The sequence below is a fragment of the Orcinus orca genome, chromosome 16 (genome assembly GCF_937001465.1).
Source record: "Orcinus orca chromosome 16, mOrcOrc1.1, whole genome shotgun sequence".
Classification (NCBI taxonomy): domain Eukaryota; kingdom Metazoa; phylum Chordata; class Mammalia; order Artiodactyla; family Delphinidae; genus Orcinus; species Orcinus orca.
In genome coordinates, this window is record NC_064574.1 from 66,521,135 (window position 1) to 66,536,520 (window position 15,386).

Here is a 15,386-nt window from a genome sequence, read left to right on the forward strand (position 1 = left end):
CTATAAATAAAGCGCAAGAAGCTCAGCTCGGTGCTCTGTGACGACCGAGATGGGTGGGGTGGGGGGCGTGGGGTGGGAGGGAGGTCCAGTGGAGAGGGGATGTAGGTATACATATCGCTGATTCACCTCATTGTACAGCAGAAACTAACTCAACATTGTAAAGCAATTATACTCCAATAAAAAAAAATTTTTTATTGAAAAAAATAAAGTATACGATGTGCTTAGGTTATATGCAAATACTGTGCCATCTTATGTAAGGGACTTGAACGTCCACAGATTTTGGTATCCTTGAGGGTCCTGGAACCAATCCCCCCTTACCCACTGATACTGAGGGACAGTGTACTCACCCTCCACCATGGCGACCTGCCGCCTTCCCTCCTTCAGGTACTTGAAGTGCTTCCTGTTGCCTGGAGTCCCTCTTCCCCTCTGCTATCCTGGCTTGTCCAAATCCTTCTGTCCTTCAAGGCCCAGCCCAAATGCCCCTTCCCCCAGCAGGAAGGCCCTTCCTTCCTCTGAACTCCCCTACCTGTAACTGCGACCTGAAGTTGGATGGCCTGGCATTGAGGTCCAGTGGGTCCCCTTGCTTCCTGTGTGGCTTTGGGTAAAACACATAAAAGCATCTCTGAGTTCCAGTCTCCTCGTTATAAAATGGGGACAATTAAGAGAAGAGTATGTATGTGAAGAGGGTCATTTTTAGACGTGCGCACACACACACAGAGAAAAACCACAGAAAGGAGGTCATCTCACTCGGGGTTGGGTTTAAAGTCAGCTTGAAAATCAAATATCAGAGATGGAGTCACCCTGGAATCCAAGTCTTGGGACTGTCTGCTCTTCCTGCTGTGCATCAGGCTCTCTAAAGATTCCCCATGGCCCCCGATTACTTCTCGAGTGTTTTCATCATGGCTGTGGACCAGCCAGCCTCCATCCTCCTGCCTGGTGGTGAATTCTTTGTGAGTGGTCAGAAAACTCCTAAAACTGGTCATTTATTCCTTCCCATGGGTGTAGCTGACATGTGGTGACTTGGGTCCACCTGTTTACACCCATTGCTTGGTGGTTTCTGCCTGCTTTTTTTTTGTTTTTTGGCCGATGGGGTGTATAATGGGCTGTCCATTTTTGACTCTACGATAGATGTAGAAGTAAGATCAGTTTCTGTTTGCTTCAGGCTCCTCCCTCCCAGAGCAGGGCTGCTTGCAGAATGGGTACCTAGGTGTGTTGGTTGAATGACTGACTCACGGTCCAGGCCTCTTGCTCTCCTTGCAGATCGAGTCCAAGGACCGCGCGGCTGGCTCCCCCCTAGTATGGCCAATGAAGAGGATGACCCAGTCATACAAGAGGTAACTGCTGTTCCCCACCCTCTGCCAGGACGGGGTCCCTTCCATCCATCCTCAGGCCAGCCTGGGACCTGTTGGCATCCTCTCTTCCTCATACCTGCCTGGCCGACCCCTCACTTCTTTCAGGTGTCTGATCCAGCATCACCTTGTCAGAGAGGATTCCCTGACCCTCCTGCCTCACGTGACGTTCTCCTGCACACCCTCCCTAGCCCCTTACCTTGGCCATACCTTGCGTTTGGCCACAACACCTCTCAGCCCCTACACATAAGTTTCCTTCCACTAAAGTGTAAGCCTCATGAGGGCAGGGATTTTGTCCTGTTCAGTGCTGTGTCTGCAAAGCCAAGTCCAGTGCCTGGCAATTAATAGATACTCAGTGACTATTTGTTGGATGAATGAATGGGTTTGACAGTTCCCTCTTCTTCACGCTCTTATGCAGATTTGGTCATTCAGCAGTTGTTCACTGAATCCATGATGTGCTGGGGGCTGTGACAGCAGGGAGCCAGGCAGTGTTCTGCACTTGGGAAGCTTAGGATCTGTGAGGCGAGACTGACAAGGAAGGGGTCTCAAAGATGCAGACGGTGGTTCCAGAGTCAGCCCAGACCAAGACATATCCTAGAGGCTCTGGGCCTTTGCACATGCTGTTTCCGTCACATATGCCTCCCCTGTGCCTGATGAGCCTGCATTCATCCTTAAGGCCTGGAGGTGGGAGAGAACATGGTTCATAGGAAGAGCTAGGAAGCAGGAAGGTAAACTGCAAGGTGGGGCAGGGGCGGTGAGGGTTGAGAAGAAAGAGCCAGGTCACACCACCTGAAGACAGGCCAGTCCAGGACAGGTGATGGAGGGCACAGGGAGGAAGTCCTTCCCTGCCCCATCCTCATCAGAAAAGCGTTTTATCGGGCCCTCTGGGATGCATCCTGATCTGGGCAGCCTCGGAATATGTTTTTATTGGGTTATGGTGGACCTGGGCAGGGGGCTCTGGACATATCCAGGTTGGAGATTTGGTTCCCTTTATTTTTAGCATCAGCTGAGCTATTTCGTCTTCCCCAAATGGCCTCAGAGCCATTATCCCTGAAATTTGAGGAGCGTGCTTGTGCCCGGGGCAGGTTGGGAATTGGGTTCTGTCTCCTGGTTAAGTCTTCTTCCCTTGTTCCCAGATCGACGTGTACTTGGCCAAAAGTCTGGCAGAGAAGCTCTATCTGTTTCAGGTAATTATAGGACATAAAGGTAAAGGGGGAAAAAAAGCAAGTGTTGGTGGGTGGTGGAGACACAGTAAGTGGTAGGCCAGGAACAATTTGAAACCTCCACGTTGCTTAGAATTCTTGGCAACAGAGGGTGTTTTGTAAGACAGTTTCTTTGCTTTTATGGGCAGGTCAATAGTAATCTCTCATTTTGAAGATGGGAAAACCGAGGCAACCCTAAGAGGCAGAACAGTGTAGTGGATAAAGCTTGGGCCCTGGGGACAGTCTCCCGGCCTTGAGGCTTGGCTGTGAGTCCTTGGGCAAATTCCTTTAAAAAAAAAAATCTCTCTGTGCCTCAGTTTCTTTATTTGCAAAGTGGTGATATTAATAATATCTGCCTGATAGGGTCCCCACGGGGATCAGGTGAGTCCATATTAAAGTGCTTAGAACACCACCTGCCTGGTGCAGGGTTAGCGCCAAGAGTGATCACCACCGCTGTAACTGAGACTCGGGGAGCAGCTTTCTGGGGCAGCTCCCGCCAGCGGTGGTGCGCCTCTGTCCTGCTAGCTGTGAGTCCCCCCAGTTGTTACTCCTGCCCCCTCCCCTCTTAGCTGGGCTGAGTTTAATCATAGTCACTCACAGGTGTTAACCCTAGACTGTCTGCAGGCACCATTCAAAGCATTTTACATATGTTAACTCATCTCCTCCCACAACATCCCTGTGGTGGTTACTATTGTAATTTTATAACAGCTTCATTGAGATCTAATTCACACCCATGCAGCTTCCCTGTTTAAGTGTAGATGCAGTGGATTTTAGTCTGTCCACAGGGTTGTGCAGCCAGCGGCCCAGTCTATTTTAGGAAGTGTTTGCTGCTGCTCTGCCCTCGCTCCCTGCAGTCCTAGGCAACCGTTAACCTATTTTCTGTCCATGGATTTGCCTGTTCTGGACATTTCATATAAATGGAGTCATGTAATATGTGGCCTTTTGTGTCTGGCTCTTTTGTTTAACGTGGTGTTTCCAAGGCTTTTCCATGTTATAGCATGTATCAGTACCTCATTTCTTTTTATGGATGAATATACTTCACTGTATGGACCTATATGCCACATTTTATTTCTCCATGCATCAGTTGATGGGTATTTGGGTTGTTGCCATGTTTTGGCTATTATGCACAATGCTGCTATGAACATTCCCGTCCAAGTGTTTGTGTGGGGAGTTTTTCATTGCTCTTGAGTATATACCTGGGAGTGGAATTGCTGGGTCCTATAGAAACTATGTTTAATATTTTGAGGAAATGACAGACTGTTTTGAACCACTTTACATTCCTAGCAGTAAGGTTGTTAAGTATTTTTGTCCCCACGTTGCATATAAGAAAAAGAGGCCCAGGGAGGCTAGTAACTTGCACAAGGGGCCTGGAACAGGGTGGCAGCACCCTCCAAGCATGTGCTGGGAAGAGGCCCGGTGTTGGGCCCCTGGCATCTGCCTTTATAGGCCGTGGCACTGGGGGCTGTTGTCTGCACCTGCTTCCTTGACTGACTGCAGAGGGATGGAACGGATGGTGGTGACAGTGACCCATGTGTGTTCATAGTGTGCCAGGCCCAGTGCCGGGTGTCAGCTCCACCTGCCTCATTCCCTGCTCCGAATGGTCTGGGAGGCGAGGAGCTTGCCTGAGTACACAGGGAGCAAGTGGCAGAGTTAGGACCGTCTGATTCTAGAACTGGCACCCTTCCCCACCACGCTTCCCGGCCATCAGGAGATCACAGAGCTGCCTGGACCTTGGCAGACCAGGGGCCTCCTGGGCTGTCGTGGGCTAGCCTGTCCCAGCTCAGGGCTCAGCCCAGACCAGCCGTGCTCCAGGCCGTTCCTGGACCTAAGTTCCAAGTTCCTGCCCCAAGCTTCAGCGCAGGAAGCAGGGAAGAGTCATTGTATTGCTATTTAAGTGAGCTTTTAGGAAACAGCCATTTCCTTGGGCTAGAATGCAGCTGATCTCAAATGGCCTCCAAAGGAGGGTTACTTTATGCACTGCCACACCTCCACCAGGCTCATTCATAGCGATGGTCACGGCCTTTTGCAAGTGAGTCCAAACCATGACTCATCCATCCACCCAGTGGCATATGTAAAGCACGGGAGAAAGAAAGGAAGAGTGCGTCTGTGGGGAAGGATGTCTCTACATCCTTCTTTGTTCAGAGAAAAGAAGCGATTTCAGAGCAGTATGCTCAGATGTGACATAACTTCACACCTGATGACACTGGGGCCCAGAGAGAGCTCTCTGAGCAGGTCACTGGCAGACCAGCTCCCTTCTCTGTCATCAACTTTTTATTATGGAAAAGTCCACACATCAGCAAAAGGAGAGAGAATGGGATAGTGATTCCCATAGATCTGTCGGCTGAAAAAAAAAAAAAGCACAAACTAACAGTTGAGAATTATGTTTTATTCGGCGGTCGTTCTGAGGACTTAAGTCCGGGAGATAGCCTCTCAGGTAGCCCTGAGGAACTATTCTGAAGAGGTAAGAGAGGAGTCAGGACTTACAGGAGTTTTTGCAAAACAGCAACAAAACCCCAGGGAGTCAGAACATCAGATTACTGTTTGTTAAAGAAAACCAGACTCTCCAGAGTTAATGAATTTAGCACTTTTCTATGTATGGGAAGTGGCAGGAGTCTGGGCTAATTGAAATCATTCCTTTGTTATGCACCTTAACTATCTAGGGCCAGTCTCCTGTTTTCTCCATCCTGAGTCCCCTTAGGGTGCACTGTAGGGGGAGTGGCTGCAAGGCAGAGGGTTTGAAGGCCACAACATCCTTTGTGGCAGGTGATATCCTTTGTCCACAGATCCATCGTCAGGCTTTAGCAGTGAGCAGTGTTCGCCAGTTTTGTTTTCCCTCTTTGCTTCCTGTGGTCTCGTTTCCCTTGTCCTTCTCCACCTGGTTGGCCTGTAAACTAGCAGTTAGACTTCGGAACCTTCCTCTTGACTCCCATGGCGGTGCGCTTGACTTCCTAGGGCCCATGGGGCTATGCATGCTGGGGCCTGTCTGATGCTTAGGCATGTCCCTTGGACATTTGAAAATTGCTCTTTGGAAGGAAACCAGGTGGAGCCAGTGAGAATGGGATGCAGGGACGCAGGCAGAGACCAGCGAGGGCCTCTGGTCTGGGGTGGGCGTGGAGGGTGGCTATTGATTCTTGGCCAGCGCCTCTGAAGCTCAGCTCTCACTGGGGCTGGGCAGGGTGGACTGACGGCTCCCTTCCCTTCCCCAGTACCCTGTGCGTCCAGTCTCGATGACCTATGATGACATTCCGCACCTCTCAGCCAGGATCAAGCCCAAGCAGCAGAAGGTGGGGCTACCCTCTTGGGTGGAGGTGGAGGGAGGGGAGGGGTGGTAGGGTGGGAGCTGAAAGAATCCAGGAGACAGGCCTTTTGGGGGTGGAAGCGCAGAGGAGTGATTGGAGAGTTAGGAAGAAAACCAGCAGCTTGCAGGGCCTTGAAAGCTGCAGGAGGAAAAACTTCCAGAAAGAAGGGGGGTGGGCAGCTCCAGAGAGGCCAGGGAGGAGTGAGGCTTGAGATGAACTAGAACATGGGGTGGGTGGACCCACGTTCACAGGACAGGGCAGGGCCAATGCGAAGAGGGCACGATATGGGGAATCTAGTGCCTCTCAGGGCTAGGGTGACGGAACAGGAGTCATGCCTTTCCTCGGGCACCTGCAGCTCCAGGCCCTGTTGCCATGTAAAAAGCTGTACCAGTATTGCCAATTCTGCTGACTTTTCAAAAGAAGTTGGAAATAAGGATAAAAGAGAAAAGCTCTTGATTTTTAAACGTTGGCACCTAATTTAGATTTGGGGGAGTGGAATTGTGGGTGCGGGCAAGCAAAACTACATGAACCCCCTCCCAAAGAAAGCACTCTGGCTCTTCTATTGGAGTTTGGCTTTGTGGCTTTTGTGTGGACTGAAGCCTAGGGGCCCTCGGAGAGGGATGGTGTCAGTCCTGCTTCTGGGCAGGGACTGGGGTTAGGGAGGTAGGCATGGTGGGTTTGAGGGGATCCCCTGAGGGCTGTGCCTTGGGGTCCTCATAGATGCTGGGGGTGTTTGGTGCCTCCAGGTGGAGCTTGAGATGGCCATCGACACGCTGAATCCCAACTATTGCCGCAGCAAAGGGGAGCAGATCGCGCTGAACGTGGACGGGGCCTGCGCTGACGAGACCAGCACATACTCCTCGTGAGTTCCCCAAGGCCTCCGAGCTTCACGTTTTTCAAATACGAGCCTTCCAGAGCCCTCAGAGATACCTAGGCCTTGTGCTCTACAGCTAAGCTTCCCACCAGTGTCCCGTCTTTGCATGGCTGGGCCTGGCGCAGACTCGTCCCCGTGGGAAACGTCTTCCCTCCCGAGATGGCTCCTCTGACCAAGTTCTTCCTGGGCTGAGAGGCAAGCTGGCCCCTCGACGGGAGAGGGAGCTCCCACCCACTGCTTGTTTCTTGGGCTGCACATGAGGTTTCCTCATCCCCAGCTCCCCTCCTGCGGCACCTGTGGCCTGTCCTGTGGCCTTGGTCTCTGGCAGTTGGATTTTAGGTGTCTGGGGTGGAGGGGGCTCCACCTACAGGCCCAGGCCTGGAGCTTCCTTCCCCTTGACGTCTGTCCTCCCTGTGCTTGTAGGAAGCTGATGGACAAGCAGACGTTCTGCTCTTCCCAGACCACCAGTAACACGTCCCGTTATGCTGCCGCGCTCTACAGGCAAGGTACCCGCGCTGGACATCCCTGACTGCCATGGCTTGTGAGGGCTGAGTGGGTGGGAGGGAAGCAGAATGGGGACTGGGACAGGAAGAGGACACCCCGAATGCTAGATACCCACAGAGGCCAGACAGGTTGTAGAAATGACAGATTGTCAGGGGAATGGAATTTGGCACCTCAAGGGACTTTTAGCTTGACACTACCATGCCCAATGGGGTGGAGGTCAAAGGTCATTGTCCTCCTGGGACACAGACACACACAGCATAACCTTTTGGATGGGGTAGAATTTTGTCTTAAATACGAGGTACTTAGGACCCAGTAATTCCATTCCTAGAAACCATCTACGCAAGAGAAATGAAAACACGTCTCCACACAAAAACTTGTATGTAGGTGTTCATAGCAGCATTATTCATGGTAGTGAAAAGTGGAAATGATCCAGATTCCATCAGCTGATGCACGGATAACAAAATATGGTATAGCCACACGTTAGAATATTATTTAGCCATAATAAGGAAAGAAGTACTGATGAGCACTCCAGCATGGGTGAGCCTTGAAAACATTAGGCTAAATGAGAGAAGCCAGGCGCAAAGGACCACATGTTACATGATTCCATTCATATGAAATGTCCAGAATAGGCGAACCCGTAGAGGCAGAAAGTAGATTATTGGTTTCAGAGGCTGGGAGGAGAGTAGATGGGGAGCGACTGCTGCTGATGGGTACAGGGTTTCTTTCTGGGGTGATGAAAATGTTCTAAAGTTGATTGTGGTGCTGGTTTACTAGTTTGTGAATATGTTAAAATACATTGAATTGTATGCTTGAAATGGGTAAATTATATGGTATGTGAATTATATCTCAGTAAAGCAATTAAAAAGTACAAGGTTTCTATAAGTATTTAGAGTTTATAAAGCAATAAATGAAATTTGAGCACTTAGGAAATAAACTGTGATAGAATAAAAGTAATGTCAAATAACTATACTCTTCTATTTTGAACCCCAGTCTCAAGGATAGAGCTCTTTAAAGCCACATTCCTTGCAGCCAGGCCTAGGCACTTACTTACTTCTCGTCTCAAGCATTCTGCTCCCTCTGGAGTCCCAGAGAGCTTCCACAGAGCCTTAGTGTCTGTCTGATTTCTTTTCTTTCAAGGCTGCATTGGCTTGATTGAAATTGATTACCTTTGCACTGCCTCCCAGTGCACAGGTCTGATTCACAAGAGAAAGTCACGATCTTTGCCAGAGACGGCGTAGACACTCCTCCACCGGGCTCCGCCAGGCCTCCTCTCCAGCCCCGTTTGCACTAGCCAACTTCTTAACAGGACGGGTGGGATTTTGACAGGAAGAGGTGGGAGGATGAGGAGGAGAGGTCTGGGCGTGTGTGGGGTTAGGGAGGCGCTGAGGGTGGTCTGGCAGAGGCCTGGCGGGGGAAGAGCAGGGCGTGTTTGGTATGGATGAGTGGCCCGGCGTGGCTGGAACAAGCGAGTGTGGGAGGGCATTGGGGACCGGGGTTGGGAGGCCCTTGAATGCTGGAGCAGGAGGCTTTGCAGGCAAGCCTTAAGGAAGTGACATTGGGTGGAAGAGTCTGCGTTCATGTCTTCATCTGGTTTGTGTACTTCCTGTGTCCGGCACAGCCAGATCGGGTTGGGAATGGCCATCGGCCTGGTGGTCCCAAGGCTCTAGGACTGGGGGCTAGAGCAGAGGTGGGAGGCGGTTTGGCAGTGAGCCGAGGCCTTTAGGGGAGTCTGGGGCCCTTGGTAGCTCCCTTGAGCCAAGCTGTGTGGGTCAGCCTCAGCTCCTAGAGTCAGGTCCAAGCCCTTCTTCCTCTGCCAGGTGAGCTCCACCTGACACCTTTACATGGCATCCTGCAGCTGCGGCCCAGCTTCTCCTACCTGGATAAGGCAGATGCCAAGCACCGTGAGAGGGAGGCAGCCAACGAGGGTGAGCTCTGGACCCCCAGCCCTGCTGTCTGTCTGTCTGTGTATGTTAGCAGGGTAGGTTGGTCATGGCAAGAAGTATTAAAGGGATGGATTATAGGTTCCTTAGCAGCATCCCTGGCTGCTACCCACTGGATGCCAGGAGCACCCACCCCCACAATTGCGACAACCAAAAATGTCTCTGAATTTCCACATGTCTCCTGGGGGGCAAAATTGCCCCTAATTGAAAACCACTGACTTAGGCAGCTATGTCGGTCCAGAAGGAGAATGCACAGGCTTCGCTGCTTGAGACCTGCCTGGTGGGTGGGGTGTAGAGCCTCCAACAGAGGCTGCAAGCAAGGCTTCTTCTTTTGCAGCGGGAGACTCTTCACAGGACGAGGCAGAAGAAGATGTGAAGCAGATCACGGTGAGCTCTGGCCCTGAGAGAGAGTGCAGCCTGGGAGGCAGCAGGGCCAGCTTTGTAGCTCAGCTTCCTGGAAGCAGCAAGGGGTGGGAGGGTCTGCAGAGAACATGGGCTCTGGGGTGAAACATACAGAAACATAGTCCATGCCTTAGAGCCTCCTTGCTGGGCTACCTGGAGGGATAATCTACCCTCTGCCCAGCCTGAATTGGGTGGCAGTGGGAAATGCCCCAGATGTGAGGTTCTCTGGCCTCCTGGTGGGTGCTGGGGCAGCAGCCTGGAAACGCCCCAGGCCTGAGGTTGTGGACCCGCCCCTCCCCGCCCCCCAACCAGGTGCGGTTCTCCCGGCCTGAGTCGGAGCAGGCCCGCCAGCGCCGCGTGCAGTCCTACGAGTTCCTGCAGAAGAAGCATGCTGAGGAGCCCTGGGTCCACCTGCACTACTATGGCCTGAGGGTGAGCTGGGGTCCCTGGGCGGTGCTGACACTGGCCAGGGTGGGGTCCTGGGAGAAAAGCCCCAGTGCCTGGGAAGTGTTACCTGGTGGCCTCATTGTCTCACATTTAACTTCTTTCAGGTTCAGTCGTAGCCACTTGGTAGTGCCACAGGGAGAGAGGTTAAGCCCTGTGAGCAGTTTGTCCTCCCTTCCCACCTACTGTGTGCCCCAAGGGAGTGAGTCTGCCACGTCACTGGTGGGGGTTGTGGCCCCCCGGGCACTCCCTGAGTGTGAGCATCTTGCGGGCTCAGTGAGGCTGTTTGGTTACGTACTTTTTTTTTTTTTTTTTTTTTGCGGTACGCGGGCCTCTCACTGTTGTGGCCTCTCCCGTCGCGGAGCGCAGGCTCAGCGGCCATGGCTCACGGGCCCAGCCACTCCGCGGCATGTGGGATCTTCCCGGACTGGGGCACGAACCCGTGTCCCCTGCATCGGCAGGCGGACTCTCAACCACTGCGCCACCAGGGAAGCCCTGGTTACGTACTTTTAAGTATCGTGGGCCCTGTATGAAGGCTAGACGCTTCATCGGCTGCTCTGTGGAGAATCGGCCATCTGTCCCATGGCTGAGTTCACTGTGCACCTGCCAAGGGTGATTTTTACTGTACTTAGAGCGCAGTCCTCGAAACTGTGTTGAGTAAGGGAAGCTCACAAAGACACCATAGACAAGGGCTCCCCAGCGTTTTTCTGGGGGAGGAGCAACCCCTGATGATTCTGAAACCTTCCTGAAAGAGATTTGTGTTGACAGAGCCTTACACTTTGGGTCAGTCAGACTTCCAGAAGCTCTGCTATTTCCTAGTGTGTAACCTTAGGCAAATTACTTAATCTCTCTGAGGCTCAGTTTCCTTATCTGTAAAATGGAAATAATAATAAGAGTACCTAATTTCATAGTTATTTTGGGGATGAGATGAGGTAGAGTATGTATACAGCCATTGGAACAGGGCCTGGCACATAGTAGATGCTCAGTGAATGTTAGTTGTTATTTTTATCATTGCTTTCACTGTTCCTGTATCAGACAGGGCACTGAGGCGCGGGTGCTGGGGCTGTGTAGTCATAAAGGCAGGAGGGTAGTTGGTTGAGGCCACATCGCAGAGGCCTTGAGTGCCATGCTCAGGAGGTTGGATTGATCCTGTGGTTGGCCTCAGAACAGGACAGTGGGTGGCTGGAGCAGAAGGTGATGCAGGGGTGAGAACTGGATCACAGAGGGAGGCCTGGAATGTTGGCTGAGGTTCCTCTCACACCCTATTCCCCCCCCAACAGGACAGCCGCTCTGAGCATGAGCGCCAGTACCTGCTGTGCCAGGGCTCCAGTGGGGTTGAGAACACAGAGCTTGTCAAGTCACCCAGGTGAGACTGGCCAGCCCAGGGCTGCTAAGGGCTACTGAGCCTGACACTGGTCCCAGGAGGATCCCTCTGTTGTGGGTCCTCCCTTGGGACTGTGGCCCCTTCTGTAACATGGGGGAGGGATGTGGAGTAGCCCATCATCCTCTGGAGAGGGCCAGGAGGGGGTGTGGGAGTTTGCGGGGGGGCTTGGATACAGCCTGGTTGGGGTCTGGGTGGGCCAAGGACAGAGCCCTGGGAGCTGCTGACCCCGTTCTCTCCTGCCACAGTGAGTACCTCATGATGCTGATGCCTCCCAGCCAGGAGGAGGAGAAGTGAGTAGAGGGGCTGAACGCCTTCACCCCCCTTCCCCTTCCCACCCCCTAACGCGCCCCGGCCCCCTAACCCTTTGCATTTGTTTTCAACAGAGACAAACCCGTGGCCCCCAGCAATGTCCTGTCCATGGCTCAGCTGCGCACCCTGCCCCTAGCTGATCAGATCAAGATCCTGATGAAGAATGGTGGGTGGGCAGCCCTTCCCTGCCTTCTGGGGGGCCCCAGCCCTGCCACCTCCTGGAGAAGTGGTTAGGAAAGACTTAAGGACCAAGGGGCGAGACCTGAGGCCCCACTACCCAGAGCCCGCCCAGCTTTACAGCTCTGACCTTGTCTGGAAGGCGCACTAGAGCTGGTGGCAGGCTACCTCAGATGGGCTGCGGGTCCCTGCCGCCTTTGCCACTCACCTGCTGTGTGAGCCTGGGCAGCCCACGGGCCTTCCTGAGCCTTAGATTGTTCATCTATAAAAAGGAACTAAGACAGCTCCTGGGGCTGAGGGGAGGCCTCAGAGGTGACGCCTCCAAAGGGACTGTACAGAGCCTCGCATGTGAACGTGAGCTACGTTCATTTTCACAACGAAGTGCGTTCACTTGCACTGCTTTGTGGCGCCCTCGCCAGGCTCTGCACTGTGGGGATGCTGAAGGCCAGAACCTTTAGAGTGGACGTGAGCCTTGAACCTCAGAGCGGAGTCCCAGGCCCTGGGCTCTTCTGAGATGCCAGCACCAGGGGCTCCGGGGTATGAGTGGAGAGGGGTGCTCCCGGGGGGAGCCAGGCCGCTGGCCTTGCTGCAGAAGACACGGGGCCTCCCCAGGCCCTGCCCCTTCTCACTTGGGCTAGGGGCTCGTGTGGGGGAGAGCAGAGCACGGTGATGAAGTGCATGAACTTTGGACCCAGATGGCCTGGGTTCAAGTCCTGGCCGTGCCACTTACTAGCCAAGTGATCATGGGTGAATTTTGAAACCTTCCTGGGCTGAGTCTTCCTCATGAGGCACGCCTCGGTCTTCCAGTGGGTGTTTCCTCCAGGGCTCAGTGAGAGGCGGGTGCCTGCCCAGAGTAAGCAGCCAGTGAATGCCAGCTGTTACTGTTAGCACTGTCATGCTGGGATTGTTATGTGAGCCCAGGCCCCTCTTGCCTTGTCTGATGTCTCCTGTGCCCTCCTCAGTGAAGGTCATGCCTTTTGCCAACTTGATGAGCCTCCTGGGCCCCTCCATCGACTCTGTGGCTGTTCTGCGTGGCATCCAGAAGGTGGCGATGTTAGTCCAAGGAAACTGGGTGGTGAAGAGGTAAGTTCATTTTAGTCCCTTAGTTGGGAGCGCTTAACCCATTTAAATTGAATGTTAAGTACTGATGTTTTGGGTTTAAGTCTACCTTAGTGCTTTTTATTTGTCCAGCTTACATTGCATTTTATATTCATTTTTACTTTCTTTTCTTGTTATTCCGGTTCCCCCACTAACTTGGAAGTTATCCTTTCTTGACTTAGTGATTACCCTGCAGATTTCACAGTTTAATATTAGTTGCCGCTTTTTACCCTCATCCATGACAATTCAACGACCTTTAGAATATTTTATATTTATCTTCCTCTCAACTCATGTGTCATTGTATTTATATATTTTAATTCTGTTTTAAACCCCATAAGACATTATACTGTCCAGTCAATATTTTTGAGATCTACTGACGTATTTGCCTTTTTATTTTGCTCATCATTCCTTTCTGCATCTCTGAGTTCCTAACTGTGATAATTTCCTTCTGCTAAAGTGAAGGTCTTCAGGTGATGAATTTCTTTGTTTTTTTTAATCTGGAAATGTCGATTTCACCTTTGTTCTTGAAGGATACTTTTGTTTGTTTTTAATTTTATTGAAGTTTGGCTGATTTACAATATTGTGTTAAGGGTATTTTTTACTGAGTATAGAATTCTAGGTTGATTATTTTCTTTCCACACACTGATGTAATTTCATTGCAGTTTGACTTCCATTGTTTTTGTTGTCTGTCTAATACATGTTCCTTCGTTTCCCTCTGGCTGCATTTAAGATTTTCTCTTGCTTTGGCTTCCCAGGGCTCATTAGGATGGGCCTAAGTGGGAATTTCTTTTTATGTATCCTGTTGGGGTTCATAGGTCCTGAATCTGTGGCTTGCTGTCCTTCAGTAGTTTCTCTCCTCCTGTGATTCCTCCTCTAGACCCTGCCTCCTCCCTAGACTGTCAGGGGTAGGGACTGTCTGTTTTGACTCTCCCTTTATCCCTGGTAGTCAGTATAATGCCTGGCAAATGGTAGACCCTTGGTAAATACGGTGTGGCTATGTTTTACGCACACTTGAATTATATTACTTCTAAATTGTATAATATAAAATGCTTGAATACTCACTTTTTAGAAAGTGTGATGTAAAGTGAACAATCTGTCAAAATGTAAATTGTTCCAAATTTTTTAAAAAGTTATTCATTGCAAAAAGTCCATCATTTCACAGTTGGTTGGCCAGTAAACTGCAAAGTCATGTCACTGCCACGTGGTGACGGCCTTTCCCTGGGAAACATGCCTTGTGGGTCCTTGCAGCTATTGTCTTATGTGACACAAGTGTTTAAGTACGAGGACCTTCATGATGGCACATCACTTGTTAAATGGGACACTTATGTGTATTTATGCTGCGGATGGATGAAATCCAGGAGGGACCATCCCATTAGCCCCCTGAGGATGCTCGCCCAGAGGAGGCACGGAGACTTGCCAAATGTCTGGCAGCCGGGCAGCCACAGAGCTGGGGTTTGAGCTCCCCCAGCACCGCGCATGCCCTGGTGCTGCTGCCGCATTCAGCTTATGGTCTGCCTGTCCCTGTGACTTGAAGGTAGGCCCTCCTGGGCCCTGCGTGTTCTGCCACACCTGTGGGTAGTGGTCCTTCCATGCCCTGTCCCTCTGTGTTCCTGTGAGGAGGTGATGCAGGATGCTCCCATCTGTTGAGTAAATGTGTCTGGATGGCTTGTTCTGTGCCCTGCACTGTGCTCTCATTCAGTGCTGTCCCTGTCCTCAGGAAAGTGTGCCGGGGGGATGGGTGGGACAGGCACCGTTACAGCCCAGTGCACGGACCACACTGTGTACTTAGTGGGTACCTCCTCTCCGTGTGGCAGAGATGGGGCCAGGGCCCTGTCCCGTAGAGCTTTACAGGAAGGGTGGACACAGAGCTCAACCTTGAAGGAAAGTAGTAGTTGGCTGCCAGGTGGGATTGAGGAGGCGAGTGGGGCGGGAAGAGCAAAGGTGCCCCGGGCACGGATGGCCGGGGACGTGTGTGTTTTCCTGGGCGACGGGGTCTGCGTCTGGACTTGGGGTCAGGAGACGCCTTTAAGCCTTGGCGCCTGCTCGTTTGCCCTTGAAGGTCCCTGAGCCTGAGTGCGGGTCCCATTCTCTCCAAAGGCTTCAGCCTCGCCCGTGCTTGGGGTCTGTCTGGATCCCAGTCCCTGACCCCTCCTGCCTCAGCTCACACTGCCCCCCCCGTCCCTTTCAACCAGTGGTAAGGCCTTGTGTGTTGCTTTACAGGTGGGACTTGCTATCTGCCAGAGTCCTGGGCTCACCTTGTCTGTCTCTGAGCCCCTGCCCCCTCCAACTATGTCAGGGGCCTTGGGGCTGGGCCAGTGTGTGAGGGAGGCGTTGGGAAAGGGGTAGGGGGAAGAACTCTTGGAGCCAGGCTCCCAGGGAAAAGGGGAGGGTCTGAGGGGAGCGG

At 52.1% G+C, this 15,386-nt stretch overlaps 1 protein-coding gene across 2 annotated transcripts in view; it reads left to right on the forward strand.

Annotated features, from left to right (window-relative positions):
- The window catches only part of POLR3E (RNA polymerase III subunit E), a 31,913-nt gene that overhangs the window by 6,228 nt on the left and 10,299 nt on the right, over positions 1 to 15,386 (forward strand). Inside the window, exons 2-13 of one of the 2 annotated variants that reach the window (XM_004268560.4) lie at positions 1,261 to 1,334; positions 2,486 to 2,536; positions 5,758 to 5,835; positions 6,597 to 6,712; positions 7,148 to 7,230; positions 9,046 to 9,153; positions 9,506 to 9,555; positions 9,883 to 10,002; positions 11,295 to 11,380; positions 11,644 to 11,688; positions 11,782 to 11,873; positions 12,847 to 12,967. In XM_004268560.4, coding sequence (XP_004268608.1) covers positions 1,299 to 1,334; positions 2,486 to 2,536; positions 5,758 to 5,835; positions 6,597 to 6,712; positions 7,148 to 7,230; positions 9,046 to 9,153; positions 9,506 to 9,555; positions 9,883 to 10,002; positions 11,295 to 11,380; positions 11,644 to 11,688; positions 11,782 to 11,873; positions 12,847 to 12,967 — 986 coding nt within the window. In that variant the 5' untranslated portion in view covers positions 1,261 to 1,298. Of the gene's footprint in view, positions 1 to 1,260; positions 1,335 to 2,485; positions 2,537 to 5,757; positions 5,836 to 6,596; positions 6,713 to 7,147; positions 7,231 to 9,045; positions 9,154 to 9,505; positions 9,556 to 9,882; positions 10,003 to 11,294; positions 11,381 to 11,643; positions 11,689 to 11,781; positions 11,874 to 12,846; positions 12,968 to 15,386 lie in introns of those variants that run through there. The other variant, XM_033425960.1, reaches the window with a different exon arrangement.